This window comes from Rhinolophus sinicus, linkage group LG06, assembly GCF_036562045.2.
Source record: "Rhinolophus sinicus isolate RSC01 linkage group LG06, ASM3656204v1, whole genome shotgun sequence".
Classification (NCBI taxonomy): Eukaryota; Metazoa; Chordata; class Mammalia; order Chiroptera; family Rhinolophidae; genus Rhinolophus; species Rhinolophus sinicus.
Window position 1 is genome coordinate 104108591 of NC_133756.1, and position 21057 is coordinate 104129647.

Below are 21057 nucleotides of genomic sequence, written 5' to 3' on the forward strand. Positions count from 1 at the left end.
CTCTCAGACAGGGTCGTTCTCATGGTAGGTTCTGACCTTCCCTCACCAAGGCAAGGCAGAGGGTGCCCACCCCTTCTGGAGTTTTTCCTGATCTCAAGCTAACTTCTTGTGATGTCACTTCTCTAGAAGATCAATTTGTCTTTCCCCCAGCTTCTCCTGTATATACTTTGACTTTCACTCTATGTAGAATATTTTCTAGAGCTTTTTGGAGGAAAACTCAAGTGCTAATTATGTCTCAAACTTCTGGATTATTTTTTTATTTTCTTAAGGAGAGGAGTACGGAAAGGCTGCCTTGAAGGAGTGGAGTTGTGTGTGGAAGAAATTTCTGCAGAGGTGGGACTTGATGACCTTCATTTGTCCTAGTCTCCAGCACTGTTTTCATTTTCATTGGGGAGAAAACCCCACAGGGTATGTGCCCAGTAAGAAGCTGCCTAAGACTCCAACGTGTGTACAGTAGAACCAGGGGAAGTCTTTCTGGAGGTAAGATGATTGCCTAAGTGCCATGTGAGTAATAGCTGAAGACAAATAAAAGGAAAGAGTTAAGAAGAGTCAACACAATTGCTAATTTCATTTTTTTCTTTTTACTTGAAAACTTGTTTTAACCATTAAATTTTGTAAGTTATAAACCTGTACACTGTTGGGTTTTTGTTTTGGCTGTCTTTTCTTGTATTTTTTTTTTTTTTCTTTCATTTTTTAGAAAAAGAACATCAGACTGAATACTGCCAACAGCAATATATGCAGAAACAATCCACTGCCATAAGGGACAAGATTCACTTTAAGTGTTAGCTTTCCCCTTTGCATAAGGTTTGGTGTGTGATGTATGTGTGCAAGTTTAGGTGAGTGCACATGTGTGAGGAGACATGATATGCTTCATTCTGAATCTGAAGTGGCATAGGTACCAGGTACTTAGTAAATGGGCAAAACACACTCATTTAAAAGAATGTCAATAAGAACATTTTCTTGAAAACAGAGAAAGTTAAATGAGAACAGTAGAACCAAACAAAGGTTACAGTACATTTTGCAATGATAAAAAAAATCACCATTTTCAAATTTCAAATCCTTTTTGTGGATGTGTGTAGTTACCCTTAAAGTTTGCAGACCAACAGCATGGATGACTTAGAATTGTATTCGACCCCCCCAAATTAAAGCACCCTGATAGGCTTCAAATACAGTATCTACAAAAGCTTGGAAAATTGGAACCATTATATACAATTTTATAAACATTTTAAACACCAAAACATACATCTTGTACAAACCAGCCTGTTTGCAACAGGTAAATTTACATGACAATCTCTCTGGTACAGTGCTTAAAAAGAACTGCTTCCATTTCCGAACACATTTGTCACTTCCCGAAATGCAGTAGTATGGACTCATAAAATTGGTGAATATAATAGTAGCAATTCAGGTATTTGTTCGCTGGAAGCGTACTACAGTACATACTAATGGGTCCAAACACGCTCCAAATGACTATATGATTCTCTAGTGTATCCTAAACACTGGAAGAGACTTATTATGGCCTTTGTGTAATATTACATAACTGTAATTATTGCTTTTCATTATTACATAAGTAAAGAAAATCTTATTCTTTTTTTATCTACGTGCCAGGTGACTAAATATTAACTGATGCCAAACCCACAAATGATGACTTTAAACCCTAGCATTATACAACCAGGAGCTTAAAGACATTGTGGATTTTCACCAGAATAATGTGCAGTTGAACGTTGTAGGACAAAAACAAGGAAAAACATATAATCACCTTTTCACAAAATTATGATGCTGAAGAAATGCCTTTTCAGATCCCCATTTCCCATGGTTTGAAGCTAAAAACATAAAACATAAAAGCCTAATCACTTTGTCAATATATGTGTACTCGGAGAGCAGCAGAGTGAAGAAACCAGAAAATTATCTGGGCAACCAATGCAAAACGAATACTAGGTCTTCCTAAATTATCTCACATGAAAGTGTTTTCTGGATGTTAAATGATTTATCTTGTCATCTCTTGTCCCAATCCCCCTGACTTTGATTATGTAGACACAGCATTATTGGGGGTAGTGGGTAGAGGTGGGAAGTAACTAGGGGTCGGGTGATGGTATATATTTCTTACCTGCCTTTTTTCCCGGCCTCGCTAGTGATTCCTAAGGGAAGTCCCAGGGATGTGTCATAAATTCTCTTTCTATGCCTTCACACTGATTCTCCACGCGATAGGGCAAACCTCAAAAGCAGGGACTTGACCTATTCATACTATTAAGTCTTCTACCATGGCATTTCATGAATGGTCAGGGCATGACATGGACAGCTGGCATGGAGTGGAACTCAGCAGCAAAATGCTCATATGAGAAATTGAATACACTCTTATTTATTCATCTTGTAGAGCCCCAGAGCTTCTGCTTGCTATATAGCAAACATTAACAGATCCGCTACTATCAACTTAACCAGAATGTGTGCAATACAAGTAAAGTGCCTACAACAGGCTATAGAAAATGGCTTCCAGGACGTGGCATATACACTTTAGAAAAAAGGCAAAGACACTAATTGGCTTAAATATTTTCCACATGGTTCATCAATGCGGAGGGGGTAAGAATAAATGCCAAAAGTTGCAGGGGGAAAAGAAAAAGAAAAACAAAAATACACCCAGTAGATAATATTATAAACAAAGTTTCACCGTAATTATTGACTGGTCTGGGTTCCATTCTGTAATTATCATTCCATCCTCATTTTAGAAAACATTCATTTGGCAAAAGCAGCATTCTGATAATTGTTCAAAGAAATGTGTGAATTCTGTAACTGAACACTTCCTGGAGGGCTACTAGGAAACACGAAGCTAGGAAATACAAGCTTCGAGTATTGAGTTATTGTATTTTCAGTGGAATGATTCCCCTGTCAATTTTGGAAACTGATGGGCAAAGTCCAGATGATTTCTACAATATCCACATGATTTCTACAATTCCAAAGCAGAAATTGTAGGAATTCAGAAGCTCTAGCAAAAACAGGCAGATGTCATACCCCAGGCAATTATTGGTGAACAATGTTATATAGGAAGAATATTGGTCAAATGGATGAGTTCTAATCCCTGTTCAGCCATTTAATTTCCTGTGTGAGCTTGAGTAAGTACCTTTCCCTCTCTGGGTATAATTCCTCTTTTATAAGATAAGAGAGTTGGAAAAACAGATCTTAAGGACCCTTCCAGCTCTTCAAAATCCCACCTAGTTCCATTTTGGCCTGACTGGAAACCAGTTCATTATCTACAAGGAAGTCTAATTTTCCAGAAAGTGAAACGATAGTTGTTTAAAGGTAATGAGTCAAAACATAACACATGCTTATCTGGCATACACTTAGCTGCAGAGCTATTCTGCAGAAAAACGGGGAAATATCCTGAAGAAAGAGGTATTTTATATAGGTCAGAGCAAAAGGTGGACACAATTTTCTTGGGTGACTTCACAACCACATTAGATCTATTTATTCCTTCATTACTGTGTCAGTCAGGCATTCTCCCTGGAGGAGATGCTGTGTAAGCAGTGGTGACTCACTGGCATTAATCTCATTCTAATATTTCCTGGGGGCAAGAAATGAATTGTTGGTTTTACTTTGATGATTTTTATGTCATTGCATTATTAAAAGTGTAGCAGTGATTCTATTCTAGACCATTAGTTTGTCATTTTCTCAATGATTCTTGCAAATGTGCTTACATAAGAAAAATGCCAAAGATTTTATTCTCAAAAGCAGCCTTGTTGAAATTCATTTATTTCAAGACCACAGTGCAGATAATGCTTCCATGAGTAGGTCCAACCAAGAGACAGGGAGAGGAGAAAAGCTGAAAAAATCTGTGAAGTGTATCCATGGACTTAGGAAGCTTGAGAATGAAAAGGAATTTTTTTTACAACAAACTTCAGAAACACTGACTCCTACAAAGAAGTGGATTAAACACAATTGAAACAACTAAAAATATGTCTGAGTAGATGGTACACGGACTCAGGACAGCACAATTACACATCAATGTCATATGTCATCGGAAACTGTGGACACAGAGATTTGCTCATTAAGCAGATAGTGCAAATATGCATTTATTTACCATGGCCACTGCACACGCAGCCATAATCTGATCGAAGCAAAAGAGGAAAGTCACTTAACTTACTAACTTTAAGCTTCGAATATTGAGTTACTGTATTTTCAGTGGAATGATTCCCCTGTCAATTTTGGAAACCCATGGCCAAAGTCCAGATGTCAGGTGGGAAGAGAACCCCAGGGTGTAATCAAACATTACACAGTTTTCAAATAAGAGTAGTTCTGGAAAATTATAACAAAATACTGTTTTCTAAAAAGCTCAGTTTTGTTTTAAGTTAATATAAATGGCAGTACCAAAATAAAGTTAACTGAACCAGAGTAAAATATGGCATTTGGTGTTTCTCTAACATAGAGATTAGAGAAATTGAAAGGTCTGCCTTGCTGGCAGGATTTTCTATACGGTCCATATCCTAAAACTTTCACGTTAGCTTTCTCAAGAGCAGCCTTATTGAGTGCAAGCACATATCTGTACACAGGCCCAGACACACACACTATTATAATTTATGCACAAGAACTAGTCTACCCTTTTCTTTTTTTTTAAAAAAAATGTAATTGCATTTATAGTGATGATGTTACCAATTTAGAACAAGACTGATTTCATCTGCATTATCAAGAATCGTGATTACCAGGTTGAAAACTTTGAAAGTGTTATATTTTCTTCCCCCCCAAATTTGTGAATTCTGCTTAAACTGCTAAATATCTATCTCATTTTAGAGAACAAAGTACCAAAATATTACTTTTTTAAAAAAATTTCCTGATTCTCAGAACAAAGGTCAATTTCTGCAGTAAAGTTAACATTGTAGTTACAACCAGGAATGTTTACTGGAAAACATAAAAACAGATAATCACATTCTTTCTAATGTTTGAACAATGTTGACCTTAGCCCACAAAATGGAACCCAAATATCCTCATATTCCTCGTCATTACACCTTCTCAAAGATGATAAAACCCAACTATACTATATTGGATGCTTAACACAAACAAACAAAAATAACTAAGCATACTAAACATGTCACCTAAATCTAATTTTATAGCTGAAAATTGGGCAGCTTATAAAAAAAAATAAAATTGATTTTTAAAGGCTTCAGCCCATTTTCTTGTTTAATAATATTTGTCTCTCTCTTCTTTTGCCTAAGAGTCTAACTTTTCCAACAATCATTATTGGTATTTTCATTCCCCGCCCCCCACCCACTGGCTCAAAATTACATGCCTCTTTGCTTGTTGCCAGTTATTAATACTGCAAGGACTGATGTTGCAACACTTTCCAGGGCACAATACTGCACAAAGCCTTATAAGATCGACTGGGTAAACTAACGGGTGAAATTTATTGCCCCTTTAAGAACTGGGTGCACGTTCTTCGTCATGAACGCAGGTACATACTGCAAGCGCTATCAGTCACTGCTCAGAAACAATTTCTGAGCCTTTCCTTTTCTCCCAGCTGGAGTCAAGCTTGCTGGAAACAGTGTGACATGTGATGAAGTTCCTAGTGGAAAATACTGCATTTCCTTCTCGCTCAACACACTATCCACGGAGACAACCCCAGCCAGTTCCTTCCACTTTTCTGTAACAAACAGTGCAAAGCACTTGAGGTGCATCCTCTATACTTGGGTCTGGTGCTGAGTCTCCATAAAGGGAATGTGAAGGCTGGCGAGGCTGAGCTCTCCCACGCTCTCGTAGTCACTCATGGCTACTTCGGAATCATCAAAGCCGCAGTTTGCTGATACATCCGAGGATGAGGTGCCTCTGGAATTGTGCAAGGATAGAGACACACTGTCTGCTGGGCCTGCTGTCTCTGTACCCTGGTTCATGTTCATGGCAAAAGTACTAAATTCACAGCCAGTAGGCGGACCCACCAAATCCGTTTCATTGGGGAATGGGTGTGGAGGCAGGTACTGGCTGGGATGGAACTGGGGCCTTCTCCTGCAGTCTGGGCTCAGTGTGCTGGCCAGGGAGGCAGGCTGGGAGGGCGGCAGAGCCTCATATTGGTCCGGGAAGTCCTCGGGCAGTGGAGGGGGCAGCTGGTCCTGACTCAAGAACTCCTCTTCATGAGGGGGTGGGTACTCGCTGTCAATGTCATAGCCGCCCAGGTAGTAATCGCTCTCCAACTCCCGTGTGCTGCCCCGGTGTGCAGACCCTCCCTCTTGGTTCTCATAGTTGGGCACCTCCTCTATGTCCGACAGGCGAGCCCCCGGCATCCAGTCAGAGGTGTCCCAGTGATAGGCTGTGAGAGAAACGCCGTGACAATTAATTTCCTCTAGGATGGAGTTGGGGTAGGGCTTGGAAAGGGCAGATAAGGGGCCTGGCATGCAATTATCATCCAAGAGACCCGAAGAAGCCAAGTCATGTGCATGCTCCTTACAAGGGTTGATCAGGGGCCAGCCATGCTCTGGTCCTGAGACCACAAGGACAAGGCGATGGCAGCTCTGAGAGATGGTGCCTGGGTGGTGGTGCAGAGCCTTACGCTCAGCCATGCCATAAGAGATGACCAGCAAGGGCGTACTGAGGAAACACAGCTCTAGGACTCACTTCCCCCATTCTCACTTCCTATCCATACACTAAGTGCAGAGCCAGGCTGACAACATGCTCGCAGAGACAGATGCATCGGCCATACTGTGGACCACAGAAGGCGGGGAGATGTGCACGCAAATGGATGAATTGCACGCATGGGGGAGTGGCTGGGGGAGGGATGCGGGCAGGGCTTTCACCTCCAATACCAAGCTCACAAGACACCTGGAACATGCAAAATTCAGATTAAAGAAACTCAGAAAGTATGGAGGGAGAGAGACAGGGTAAGAACGAACTCAGCAATTCAATACACATAAGGAAAATGTTATGCTGGGGTCGTGGTAGAGTCACCTCGGTTGCAGTTCTGTCCTTGATCCATGACAGACACTGTTTAAATACAAAGTAAGAAGTAAAACTGACAATCCAAGCCATACAAAGAGGGTAAAAGAGAACATTTTAGAGGACAAAAAACGTGCTGCCTTTTCTCCCCATTGTTATTTTGGAAATAAAAAGATAATCCCATTTACACTAGGCCCTAATTGTATGAAGTCACTAACATAAGTTATCTGATTGAAATCAGTCCCCATTATATTGTAGCTTTGAATGATTTCTTCATTATTCCCAGGTCATAGTAGGTGCTCAATGAATACATGTTGACTATAAGAATGAATTTAGTATTAATCTGGATTCCAACTAATTGGGTACTCTTCTCTTGGGAGAAATTTTATAAAAACAGTAGTACCCCACATGCTAAAAAAATACGAACTAATTGTTTTCCCCAAATTTTAAAATTCACTCCAATCCCTGGAGAAACATTCAATGTCTCCCTTGAAATCACCTGTTTACTGCCCCCTCTATTGCCAGCTGATTAAAATCACCCTTAGTTCAAAAAACAAGAAGCAACATTTCCAAGAGGATAACTCTTTACACAAAGAAATGCTATGGAAGAAAAAAGTAAATACCTTCATTCTCTATAGTGTCAACTACATTGTTGACAAGCTGAATGACAGTCACTATGGATGCTTGTGGCCAGGAAAAGAAGAAAGGAGGGAGGGGAAGAACAGCTTCAAGTTAGTCATGTATTTTAAACATACGTTAACTTTTCTTAACAACAAGTGGCACCAACAAAGCTGCAGCATGCAAACACCCAAAGCCTTTCCACAGTCCGTCTATTACTGTGGAGCTCTACTGTGCAGAGCTCTAGTGGGCACTTTTATCTAGGTGGTCCCAGGATTCCTGGGACAGAAGGAAAACGGCAGCACAGCTGGGGCCGTCCTCCTGAAAGGCACGATTGACAGGGATTGCTGTATCATAAATTCACACTTCATGGCCCAGTGAAATCAACCTAGGCAGACAATGGCTCTTCAAGCTCATGCTAATTTCTCGTCAGTAACTCCCAAAGCCTCTTCAGGAAGACCTCGCTATTCTTGAAGTGAATTCTTTGTTGGTCAGACATGCTGCTCCTAACCAAATGTCATAATGGAGGATAACGCGTGCAGGACTGATGCCTTCACACGCACACGATGCCACTGATAGCCTAGAATGACCCAAGGCCCAGCTTCTACCAGTAAAGTGTAGACCGACGTCAGCGTTTGGCCTCTGAAATAGAACCTGGGAAGGAGATTTCTGTGCTCTATATGAGTAGACTTAGCACCTGATACCAGCACCTTGTGGAGAGGTGACCAGGTTTAAAACTAATTTACTGAAAACTCCTAACACGGCCTGCTTTAGTCAGGACAAACGCAGAAAGTTAAGCATGTGTGAGACCTTAAGGGCACATACAGCAGAGTCCATGAGAATAGTCCACCAGGTATCATTGCCGGAACTGCTGCCTGGAGTTTGAAAACCATCTGTTCTCGGCTGGCTGCTTCTCTATAAAACGCAAACCAGCGACAGCTTTTCTTCTGGTAGGGGATAAGGAAACGAATGAGTACCAAGGCAAACAGATCTGCAAGTGTGGCCCTGACCTTAGAATGGTCAGAAGAAATCCACCCTTATGTGGTTTGTTATCCCGGCAGTCAGATACACTGAGGCTTCTGCAACTCTCAGGAGAGCCATGTACTGGGGTGGAAGAGATTTAGGGGTGGTGTTGGTAGAAGTAGGCTATTTTACTTCCATGATTGCTTCTATGGCCTTAGAGCTCACCTGTGCTTGTATTTACCTGGAGGCCAAAGACTATCTTGTTTTCATTTTGTACTTCTGGATACAAAATGCCCAGCACTGGTTTCAGCACACAGGAGAAACTCAGCAAGGATTTATAGGTCGAATGATTACATGAATTAATAAATATTCAATTTTTCCAGTTGCTTATAAATGGGAAAATGATATAAGGTAAGGCTAACTCTCTGTGGATGACTATTGGAAATTATTCTTCGTTCACCACATAGTGAGTTCTTGCTGTTTTATGACCATTTCTACTACCCTCCCCTGCCCTCAGGAGACCAACCCACCCTCCAAAGCTAGTCCCTCAGCTCTGAAAACCCAGTCCAGCAACCTCTTCATGAACGTAAGTTCACATGAGGTAGAGGTAGCAGTTTTGGAGTGTCAACGAAGTCCATAAACCACATGGAATTGCATGCAACGTTTTGGGTATATGTGCATTTTTCTAAGGAGCTGATCCATAGTAGTCAATAGATTTTCCAAAGGCCCGTGACCCCAAATGATCAAAGGAAATTCAACTGAATGAAGATGCCACTTCTATGGCAAAGAGATTAGGGGGGGCGGGGGGAGGGGATCTTGCCTCTGAACTAATTTCTAATAATGTGGAGGTTGGATAGCAAAGAGATAATCGTTAGGAAAATTAAAAAAAAAAAAAAAGAAAGAAATCACATTGATTACTAGAGAGTATCATTTCTGATGAGAGAGTTCCGTCATGAACCAAATCAAAAAGGACATATGACTGGAGGTCCAGGGGACCTCTGTCAACCTCTGACACAGATCCCTGAGTCCTCTTATTGCTGTAATAGCTCAATGGGTGCTCTTTCAGCAATGACACCCAATCATGGAGTCAACTGAAAAGCTGGTGAACACACTCAACAGCCCATGAACAGGTCAGGAAACAAAACGGGTCACACCACCTTCCTCTCAACTACTGACTGCCAGCACAGGAAGCAGAACCCACCCAGGAGGATAAGTCCATGACTTCTTACCATTGTCATCACCAGAATCCGACTGGAAGGAGCTCAGGGACTGAACTTCAGAGTTGCTGCCTTTATTACTGCCTGCAAAGCAGGTCACTTCTCCCGGGTCATCAACTCCTTTGTCTTCGTGGCCAGCCAGACAACAAGCAGAAATGACACTGGTTACCTTGTGCATATTTTCGGCCCTGCCCACCCCAGGGTTCACTACTTGGAGCTCCTTCATTTTCTCAGAGAAAATAATTTAGCTCCACAATAGAAAATTGATTGTGCCACTGGGAGCAAAGGTCCGTCTGTCAATCAAGTGATTTACATTATGGATTCAAAACCCTTAACCCCTGGTAAATGAGCTTCCAAATGGCTGACAGTGGAAAGTAGCTGTTCCCTCCTCAAAGTGAAGCCTAAGTGAAGAGTGAAACGGGATGAAGTGGCTGGGTTACTCTTTGCCATTCAGAGTTAATTTAAATCATTTACATGAACCGATGTGGTGTCAACACCAGGTTAAATGAGATTACTTTTAAAATAGGGGTATAAATATTTTATAGGCAAGAATGCCATTACATTTATCCTAACTTCCATCTCTGGGGAGCGAGTGGAGTTCTCGGTGCTGCCTTCTAGAGGGCAGTGTCACATCATCTTTGGGAACATTCTGCATGCCAGTAAGAGGGCCGTCAGCGGTGTAGACACGCTCTTATCCACACTCTTCCTTCCTCTTTGCTGTCTGAACAACTCTCTCTCTCTCTCTCTCTCTCTCTCTCTCTCTCGCTTGCTCGCTACTTTTTTATTTGATGTACTAAAGGAAGCAATAAAAATAACTCATATCTTGAAATTGTCAAGTGAAAAATGGATTAGTTGCCTAGAGATTGTATTGCCAGCTAACTGCCTTGCTTAACAAAAAAGGAAAAGTATTCAATAAAAACCCAATAATACTTTGGGGGGAAATGCGAGTTTTGGCCTGAGGTAGATTCTGGAAATAAAGCTGTCACATTATGAAATAGGTGGAGGAAAATGATCACCAGGAACAGCTTCAAATCATCACGTAACATGATGGTACAAAGAAACAGTGACTTGTGATTAAGGGAAGACTTGTGCCTGTTCGTGGCTGGAGAAATCACTGTTTCTTCCACAAAGGGTGATGTCAGGAGCAGGCACTGTGGCTGCATCTGCTGTCAGATGCTGAAGCCCACAGGAAAATGATGAGTTGGATAAACAACTGACATAAATGGAGAGAGACATCCGGGAGAAATTCACCTCCCAACAACCACACCACAGAAAATATGAAGATGTGCCTTGGAAAAGCATGAGGTGGGCACTCGGCTTAGCCCTGAACACAAAGAAGGAAAGGACAAATGATCTACCCGGGTGAATATCGTGTTGGGCATAAAACTCCTTTCTCCACTCCTCCATTTATTCCAACTCCCTTTTTTCGTGGTTAAATAAAAAAGAGCCTTTCCTTTAGCTAGTGGATTGGCAAGGCTTTCAGTAAACTCTAACTCTACGGATGATTTGAGAGGCAGTATATTTATGGTTAAAGTCCAAAGGCATCTACTCAAAATATAAATGTGTCTCCAGAAAGACAGAGTCAGCAGATAGAACAGTTGGGGAGGCACTAGAAGAGAGACCCTCCTCTATTAAGAGATTCTCTTCCTCTTATATCCCGCTCCCTCCTTCCTGCTAACACTTCCGCGTCCGAGCGCAGTGCTGGCAAGAGCACAGGTTTTGAACCCTGAGGACCCAGGTTTGAATCCTCATCTCTCCTCTTACTTAGGCAAGTTATTTGGATTTAAGGTGATCCCACACTGCACTGATGACTTTTTATGTTTCTCTGATGCCTCTGTTTTCTCACCAAATCCCTTTGTCCTGAACCTTGCATTCTGGATTCTGTCTTGATAACTCACTGAAACTCCCTTGAGATCACGAAGAATTTCCTAGATGTCAAGTGCAATACATATTTTAGCCCGTGTCCTCCTTGACAGTTTTACAGTACTCAACCCTGCTGACTTCACTGGTAGTGCTGGTTTCTGCATGGCTGCCCCTTCCTCTTTCTTTGTTCTCTCTCTGTTGGCACGTACTGTCTCCTCCCTGGCCTCTCCCCTCTGCCCACCTCCCACATAGAGGCATGTCTGAGGTTCTTTTGAAGGCTCAGTTTGATCATTCTCTCTCTGTTCCTGCTCCCTCGGTAAGCTGACCCTCCTAGAGATTCAACTATGCTGTGTGCAGGTGTCCAACCTTTCACCTCTCGCCTCACCTTTCTCCTGAACAACAGAGCCAGCTAGCCCTCATGTGTCCTATCCACTGATCCAGCTACTTCCTACTTCTGGAAGGCTCTCTCCAATAGTTTCCTACCAAAATCTTACTCATGCTTAATGATACAAGTAGGAATACCCTCTTCCTCCATGAAGACACCCATTATCTCCTCACCTGTATATGATTTTTAACTTCGTTTGAAATCTATCTCTCCCCCGTACCCTTTACCCTATAGTACTATGATATAGCACTACAATATCATAGCACTATAATCCCTGCCTTTGGCAACTCCTGCCTCCCAGGATGTTTCTGCTATTTGACTACAAAGCCATTTGGCCTGATGAAAGGTCACAGGTTAGAATTGGGTTTGTCTTAGTTTTATCCTGACTGATGTTAGGGCAGGGAAAACAATCACCACCTCTCATCTAGATGTTCATAAAGACCATCTAATTAGTCTCTCTGCTTTCTTCCCACTTGGGTCCTGTTTAGTCTCTTCTCCAAGGAACAGAGCCATTAAAAAAAAAAAGTGAATTAGATTATGGCATTCCCCTGCTTAAAAACCAGCACTCGTCTTGCTGTTAAAATGCACCCACTCCCCCTGGTGCTCAGCAGGCTCCAACTACATTGACCTCCTTCATGTTCTTCAACATGCGAAGGTCTTTCCCACCCCAGGGCCTTTGCACCTGTGGCTCTGCCCTGTGCGTAGAATACTGCTGCATGAGGCCAAAGGAATGGGAAACACCAACATGTGGCCCGGACCACTTTTCCTGTCTATGCTTCACACTCTTGTTTCTTGGACCTTGCATTCCAGGCAAACAGAACGACCTGTTTCACTTCTGACCATGCAGGTCCCTCTACGTGGAATGCCCTCCGTCCCCAGGCCTTTAATCCACCATGGGCCAACTCAAATGTCCCTCTGTTCCTCTCAAGTCTTCATACTATCAGAACGGGAATACTCTCTTCTTCTGACCTTTGAGAGCACACTTTTTGTAAATCATTTATGAAGCTACACTGCTTGCTTTATCGCCAATGGTGTGCTGTTGTGAGAAGAGCAGGGTTTTAGAGTCTGGAAGCTCTGGATTGGAGTACCTCTTATTAGCGTTTACTAGTAACTACTTTTACTTCTCTTATTAGCTGTGTGGCCATGGGCACCTTATGATACTCTCTGAGCCTCATTTTCCTCCTCTGTAAATGAGGATAAGAAACCGAGCAATTTTTCAGGCCTGATATGTGAACACCCAGTGCCAGAACATGTCATAATGGATGCTTTGTCCCTGCAGGTTCTCTCTCCATTCCCAAACTCCCTTCTTCCATGCCCGCAGCTCCCAGGTAAACAGCAGTGGAGTAAAGCACGGCACACTACTACTGCCTACTCACTTTCAGTTCCTGCATCCCAGCCATTCTTCCGGATGGAATCGCAGTCAGAGCGGCAGGGTGACACGGTGGGGAGATTGGGGGCCACACTACACACGACCACACCCCTGCGGGCTGTCAGGATGCGCGGTGACTCAGGGTGAAAAGTGGTCATCTCTTGGTGCTCGCCTCCCAGGCTGTCCACGATCTTATCCAGGTTGCTCCTGGAGTCGCTCTGGAAGCACGGGGTGTAGGCCATGGGGCGCACGGGGACCTGCGGGGGTCCCACCTCTTGGTAGACGTTGCGGCCGTCCCCGCTACCCCGCAGGTTCCGGAACGGGATGCCGTTGCTCTTGTTGAGCAGGGCGGCGGTGGCCGGGTCCTGCACCAGCGTGATGTTGTTGCGGGAGTAGTTCTTGCGGAAGACCTTCTTGCGAAAGACAATGAAGAGGATCACCAAGATGAAGATGACGAACAGGACCACAGCGATGCCAATGAGCTCCTCCTTCCCCACATAGGAGTGGCCGGCCTGGATGTTGGGCACCACCACGGGGCGCAGGCCGCAGTACTGGCCCACGAAGCCCGCTGTGCAGTTACACAGGAAGGAGCCAAACACGTTGACGCAGGAGCCCCCGTTCTCACACTCTTCCTGCTCGCACTCGTTGATGTCCTCCTCACACCTTCCGGACAAAACACACACAAGCCCACTCTCAAACATGAGACCTGCCCACGCAGGCTTCTATGCTGAAGCTCGATGGAAAACTGATGTCTTTCAAAGAAAGTAAAGCACCTACAGGATCCAGGAAGCACCACAGAAAGGGTGTGATGGTGTGTGTGTACTTGGGAGGGGGCCTGAGTCATCAGCGTGCATTAAGGTATTTCTCTCAGCCAATCTCTCCCAGATAGGCTGACCCTACTGGTGTGGGGGCAGAGAAAAGGCTGTGGTGGGAGAGAAGGTGCAGAAAGGGAAAGAAGAGATGCTGTTGAAGAGGTAGTGGTCTCCAAATCCTTGGGGCCAGATGCATTTCAGAATTTAACATTTTGCATTGTTAGAAATGACATACGGTACATATCTTTTATATTATGTAAAATACCCACCCCACCCCAGGAACTGGTGCTGGCATAGAACCCACAATCAAATATACCAGTGCTTTCGATAGTAAAACATATGGATATTCACACTAAATGAGAGAAATAAAGACTAGAAATAGCCTCGGAGTGTTTTTTTTTGGTGGTTGTTTTTGCCGCCAAACTAGTTTGCCACTAATTTATGCTTAATCCTATCAGTTCTCAGAGCTGTTGGGATTGTACAATTGCGGATAAAGTGCTGTGAAACTATGTATGTTATATAGAGTTTCCTGAGAGGACAAAGTCTTTGGTTCTCACATTTTCCTATAATGGGGACAGTAATTTTTGGTCTCTTCAGAAAACTGGGGGTAACAGGGCATATGAAGATGTGGAGATGGAGGGCTACGTATCTATGGATCTTCCAGATTCGTTGCTTATGTTAAAGGCTAATGCTAATGCAGACTACCAGGAAAAAAAAAAAAGGGTAAAATAATTAAATTAATTTAAAAAATAATTCTAGTGAAAAATAATTAATTTTATTCTCTTTTAAACAATCCATGACTTGCTTTGAATATAATTATAAAGCAAATATTTGTCTTAATCTTTCTTAGTTTAAAATTACTTGAGAATATAGACCTTTTTTCTTTCAGTTTTCTCTACTTCAGCAATTGTTCTGCTATGTTTATTTAAAATGCCTCATCACCTATATTTTTGGTAATCCACTTTTTAAAATGTAATCAAATGTCCCTAATTTGAACAGATTGAGGGGAGGTCAGTTGGAAATTAGTCAGAATCATAGAGTATTTAAAAATAAATGGAGCTTTATTATTTTAAATTACATCCAAGGATTCAAAGTCAGTTAAGTATTTCCTGGTAAAGTCCTTGGGAGATTCGCTTTAATGAATACATAAGACTGATCTATAATTAGACTATCACTTGCTTGAGATTACATATATAAACACGTCTAAAAGCATCAAGGATGGTTGAAAGAGGAATTTTACTAAGAACTTCAAATATTCCCTTTCCATTTGGTTAACACTTTAATTTCCCCATTTCCTGAGCGAAAAACAGTTTGCAAGGGAAAGGTAAGCTTTAGTTTCTCAGAATGATAATAAAATGCTACAGCAGTAATGTCCAGTCCATGAGTTCTGGGGCAATGGAATACTGGAAATATTAGGGGTCAGAGATGACTTTCTTTAAAATAATTATTTTCCTGATTACAGGACATACATAGTAATTTGAAATTATAGAGAAGTATAAACCAAAATATATAAATTACCTATAACCCCATTACCCACAAATAATCCCCATTAACATTTTAGTCACTTTTAAGCAGTCTTTATAAAAAAAGATATTAACCCTTTGCCTGTCCTGTTAGTGGTATATATTTTACCCCAGTTAGTTGTTCATTGTTTTGTTTTCTTAGCAATAAGAAGCAGCATAAAGACTTGCACAGTCTCACTCACGTGACTCCAGTGAGCCCAGCTTTGCAATTGCAGATGAAAGTGTTTCCTATTGGGTCGCAGGAGCCTCCATTCCTGCAGGGGTTTGGGAAGCAGGCAGTGATCTCGGATTCACAGTTTCTCCCGGTGAACTGTGAGAGGCAGGTACACTGATAGCCTGGGGAAAACACAGGACATCATGAGCCCTGGGTGCCAATGGTAACAGTCAGAGGGCAAGGACTCGGTCATAACGTGTCCTCCTAATTCCTTCTGACCTAAATCGAAGGCAGGTCCCAAATTCCAAAGATGATTAGCAAATTGGTTATTCTGAACTTGGAACACAGCTTGCCACAAAAAAGGCCAAGTAACAGTTTGGATCTCCTGCTAGTCCACAAAAATTCACCTAATTAACCACATACGTAAATGCTAATGAGAATGGCAAGAGACACCCAAGGAATATATTCAAAGAGCAGAGACCAGGATGGGGAGGAAGATGCTTTCCCCACCACACTACTATTGTAAAAGACAGGATGTTTCCAGGTAGGGACCATGCTCATGTCATTGGAACACATTCTACAGTAGCTTCCTGAGAAGGGGTTTATTTATAAGAGGTAAATGTTGTGAGACCTTGCATAGCTGAACTTGTCTTTATTACACCCTTAAATATCTAGGATAGTTAGGTTGTATATGGAATTCTAAGCAATTTCCTCCGTGTTACTTTGGAGAAATCCAAAGTCGTTTTGGTTCCTTATGTTTACATGTGACCTGATTTCTTTTTCTAACCGCTTGGAGTATTTTCTCTTGCCCCTAGTTTTTTTGAGATTTCACAATGATATACTTTAGTGTGTGTTTATTTCAATCAATATTGGGTACTCTGTGGGCCTTTGCAACCTGGAAATTCTTGTCCTTTAACTTTGGGAACATTTCTTTAATTATTTCATTCATGATTTTCCTTTGTTTTCTGTTCTGTCTTTATGGAACTTTTATGGTTTGGATCTCAGATCTTTGGATCTTCCTTTAATTTTATCTTTCTCTCTTATATACATCTTGGTGAGTTTTGCTTTATTTTCTGAAAGAGTTTCTCAACTTTTGAAACTTTTTTTTGAGATTTTCATTTATGTTGTCATTTTCTAAGGTCTCTTTGTTTGCTTAGGTTTTTTTTTTTTTTTTAAACACAGCACTCTGTTTTTGTTCTGTGATTACAATATTTTCTCTTATCTCTGAGGATATTAATAATATTTTTATGAAGTTTTCTGCCTGCATAGTTTCTTCCAAGTTGCTTTTCTTTGTTTCTGTATTTTAGTCTCTGTGATGGTAAATTGTATGTGTCAGACTGATTAGGCTATGGTGCCCAGTTGTTGGTCAAACACTAGTCCAGATGTTGTCAGGGTATTTGTAGATATGATTAACATTTAAGAATTAGTTGACTTTAAGTAAAGCATATTATCCTCAGTAATGTAAGTAGACCTTATTCATTCAGTTGAAGGCCTTAAGAAGAAGGAATTCTACCTCAAGACTGCAACATAGAAATCTTGCCTGAGATTCCAGCTTTGAGGATTTCAAATTTAAGATTGTAAAATCAACTCTTACATGAATTTCCAGCCTGCTGACCTGCTCTACAGATTTCAGACTTTTCAGCTACCACAATCCTGTGAGGCAATTTCTTAAAATCAATCCATCCATCCATCCATCCATCCATCCATCCATCCATCCATCCTATTGGTTCTGTTTCTCTGGAGAACCTTAATATATTCTCTATATTTGAAATTATAGGATTTCCTTCATTGTCTGGTAGTTCTGGCTTATCCGCTCATATTGAAGAATGGAGTGGTAGAAAATTAGAAATCCGATGGGAAGCTCTAAGCACATGATTAGCGCCTGTTAACTATATACTGTGTCTGTACCTTTGGGTTGGTCAATTTCCCCAGTAATGACCCTTCTCACCTGCCCAGAGAGAGGGCAAAGGCCTGGTTTCTAATATTTGGTGGATTGGGTGGTGGTAGAGGAAGGGTGGTTGTGGGTCTTAGCATCTAATGAGCATATCACATTTACTTTACTCCATAAATACTGTAAATAGTCATCCTCACTTTTATTTGAAGGGCTCTGAGGCTAATCTCTGCTCCCCAAGTGGTCAGTAACTGACGCTGGGATTTCGTAGATTGATCTCTATATATATAAGAAAGTTAATAATCTATAGATTGAAATAGTGTATGCTCTCATGGATGTTTTACTGAATCAGATAACTCTCATGTACAGGAGGAGGACATTATGATTGCGTGTGGGTATTCATAGGTTCAGAGAAAGACTCATATTCAGGAGGCAGGTGCAGGAGAGAAATCTTTACATTCCCAAGAGGAGAGAACTTGTAGTCCCAGGCTCTCTGGCACCAAGAAACATTGAGGGCCAGAGACTGAGGCTCAGAGAGAGAGATACAACACTCTTAAATCAACGCCGATGAAACACAAGGGAACTAACTTATAAGGAAAGACCATTAAGATGCAAACCGTGTCCAAAGATGGTCAGCCTGACGTCTGTGGGCAAGATGTAGTAGTGTGAGATACATTTGCTTCAAATTATGCTGATTTGGGATTATTCTTTTCCAATTTGGGAATTTGCTCGCCTAAATGGAATTGGGGATTGCCGAAAGCAGTTAGGATTGAGAAAAATGCTTCTTTGTGTCACATGGCTAATTCTTGACCAGGAAGGCATACCATTTACAGTAACTTATGAGGATGAACTATATTCCTTTTTAGATTAAGGAGGCGGGGGGAACAGCTGCATTACAGGACTTGGGAAAGCATGTCAGTGATGGGGAGAGAGGAAAGTCAAGAAGGGGGAATCTAAGGCAAGGTGAGTCAGCTCAGGTACAACTCCTCACTCTCCAGGTCCTACTTGGCATGGTTCTGGCACCTGCTCAAATAAAACTACAGCAGACGTAGTAGGGGGCAAGGGAGGAGCAAGGAAGGACTGTCTGGCAATAAGGGACATTTGAATCACTATCATGGAAACTGGATTCTCACAAGGGTCGTGGGTTTGATTTCTTTGATTTGATGTCCCTGTGCCTTGGAAGACCAGAATTTAAAGAGGCACTACTTCTAGTGCACTATTTTGCTCCCACACATTTCCTTCTGCATTTTGACAATTTTCATTATCTTTTAGGGGATGTCTACCACTACTTGATGCAGCAGCTAGCCTGACTGATTAACCTATTCACTGACTGAGGGCCTAAGCAGTGGTGTGCTGGCGCCAGCTCAGGCAGGGTCACGAGAGCTGAGTGTTAAACATTTGGGAGTTTGGCAGGCCAGTTATTAACCCACTGGTAGTCTGACATCAGCCATGGTGGGAGTATTTAAACCACAGAAATCAGTAAATGCTACAAATCAAGGCTTTTTTTTTAGAGAGCTGGTTTACCAGTGCACCCCTGGAATAGGGACTATGGCAGGCACTGGGGATACAAAGACAGAAAAACTGATACTACGAGCATAAAGAGAGCTACAAAACTACTATGAGAATAGGCACAGGGTATGATGGCAGCCAAGTGGGGACACTAGACCTACTCTGGAGAAAACCGTACACAATGGAGGAGCTCTGTTCTACAACTGAGAACACTTGCTGTCCATTTTGAAGAAGACGATGATGATAGCTAACACTTACATGACATTTATTATGTGCTAAGGACAATTCTAAGCACTTTACGTATATTAACTCATTTAATTCTCCAAGTAAGCCTGTGACAAAGGGACTATTATCATTTGCATTTTATAGATGAGGAAACTTGTGTACAGGGAAGTTGATTACTTATTCACAGTCAAGAAGCTAGTATGGATTTGAGCTCCAGCAGTCTGGTACCAGAGTCCTGACGTGTTCAGTATTATCCTGAACTCTATTTTCAAAAATCTCACTTCATTACACTCTCTATCTGGATTTTATATGAAAAAAATGCTTAACTTCACTACAGTGTTTCCCTGAAAATAAGATCTACCCCGAAAATAAGTCCCAATTAAGATCGTCAGCCATATGGACGCATTTAGCACGTTATGACAATGTTCCAGAAAAAAGATGACATGACTGTACTTGAATACATGTAATTGTTGTACATGAAAAAATAAGACATCCCCTGAAAATATGCCCTAATGTGTCTTTTGGAGCAAAAATTAATGTAAGACCCAGTCTTATTTTCGGGGAAATATGGTAGTTATTAGGGAAATGCAAGTCAAAATCACAATGAGATACCACCTCACACCAGTTAGAATGGCTATCATCAACAAGACAAGTAATAACAAGTGCAGGAGAGGCTGTGGAAAGAAAAGAACCCTCATACACTGCTGGTGGGAAGATAAATTGGTACAGCTGCTATGGAAAACAGTACAGAGGTTCCTCAGGAAATTAAGAATAGAATTACCATATGACTGAGAAATCCCTCTTCTGTGTATCTACCAAAAACATCTGAAAACACTGATCCGTAAAGATATATGTACTCCTATGGTCATTGCAGCATTATTCACGGTGGCCAAGACATGGAAACAACCAATTTTCTATCCTTCGATGTGGTACATATACACAATGGAATTATTACACGGCCATTAGAAAAGATGAAGTACTGCCATTTGCGAAAACATGGATGTATCTTAAGATTATCATGCTAAGTGAAATAAGTCAGACAGAAAAAGTTGAAAACCATATGACTTCACACATACATGAGATATAAAACTGAAAGCAACAAAGGAACGAGACAAAGAAACAAAAACTCATAGACAGAGACAACAGTTTACTGGTTACCAGAGGGTAAGGGGGAGGGGGATGGTAGAGGAGGGTAAAGGAGATCAAATAGATGGTGATGATAAGAGAACTGACTGGGTGGTGAACACACAATGCAATATATAGATGCTTTATTATAGAAATGTACCCTTGAAACCTATATAATTTTACTACCCAGTGTCACCCCCAATAAATTTAATAAATAATAATAAAAAAAGCAAATTGTAAAGGATCTGCTCTCGTGATCTCAAACCCATGGGACAAAGGAGGTAGAGACCCTTTGGGAGAAATCTTGCTTTGAGAATTTTAAATTTGGAGGCATTTTTACGTTAACACAATGAGAGGGAAAAACAATTGGATCGTTAAAAAAGTGGTCAGATTTTTAAAAAAAATTTTAATGAAAGACGAGTAATATCTATTGCTTGGCTCTATGAAAGAGGCTTGCTAATCAAAATTAACCTATTCTCACAAAGTATTATTTATGA

General features: G+C 41.5%; 1 protein-coding gene across 6 annotated transcripts in view; it reads right to left on the reverse strand.

The window, feature by feature from the left end:
• Nucleotides 1–659: 659 nt before the first annotated feature.
• Nucleotides 660–21057, reverse strand: part of FAT3 (FAT atypical cadherin 3) — a 633732-nt gene continuing 613334 nt past the window's right edge. For 4 of the 6 annotated variants that reach the window (XM_074335616.1, XM_019737551.2, XM_074335613.1 and 1 more), the window contains 6 exons: nucleotides 15839–15992; nucleotides 13329–13984; nucleotides 9717–9830; nucleotides 7530–7589; nucleotides 6919–6954; nucleotides 660–6283 (listed from right to left, as the gene is read on the reverse strand). In XM_074335616.1, the coding sequence (XP_074191717.1) occupies nucleotides 5661–6283; nucleotides 6919–6954; nucleotides 7530–7589; nucleotides 9717–9830; nucleotides 13329–13984; nucleotides 15839–15992 (1643 nt within the window). In that variant the 3' untranslated portion in view covers nucleotides 660–5660. The remainder of the gene's footprint in view (nucleotides 6284–6918; nucleotides 6955–7529; nucleotides 7590–9716; nucleotides 9831–13328; nucleotides 13985–15838; nucleotides 15993–21057) is intronic. The other 2 variants (XM_074335615.1, XM_019737552.2) reach the window with 1 other exon arrangement.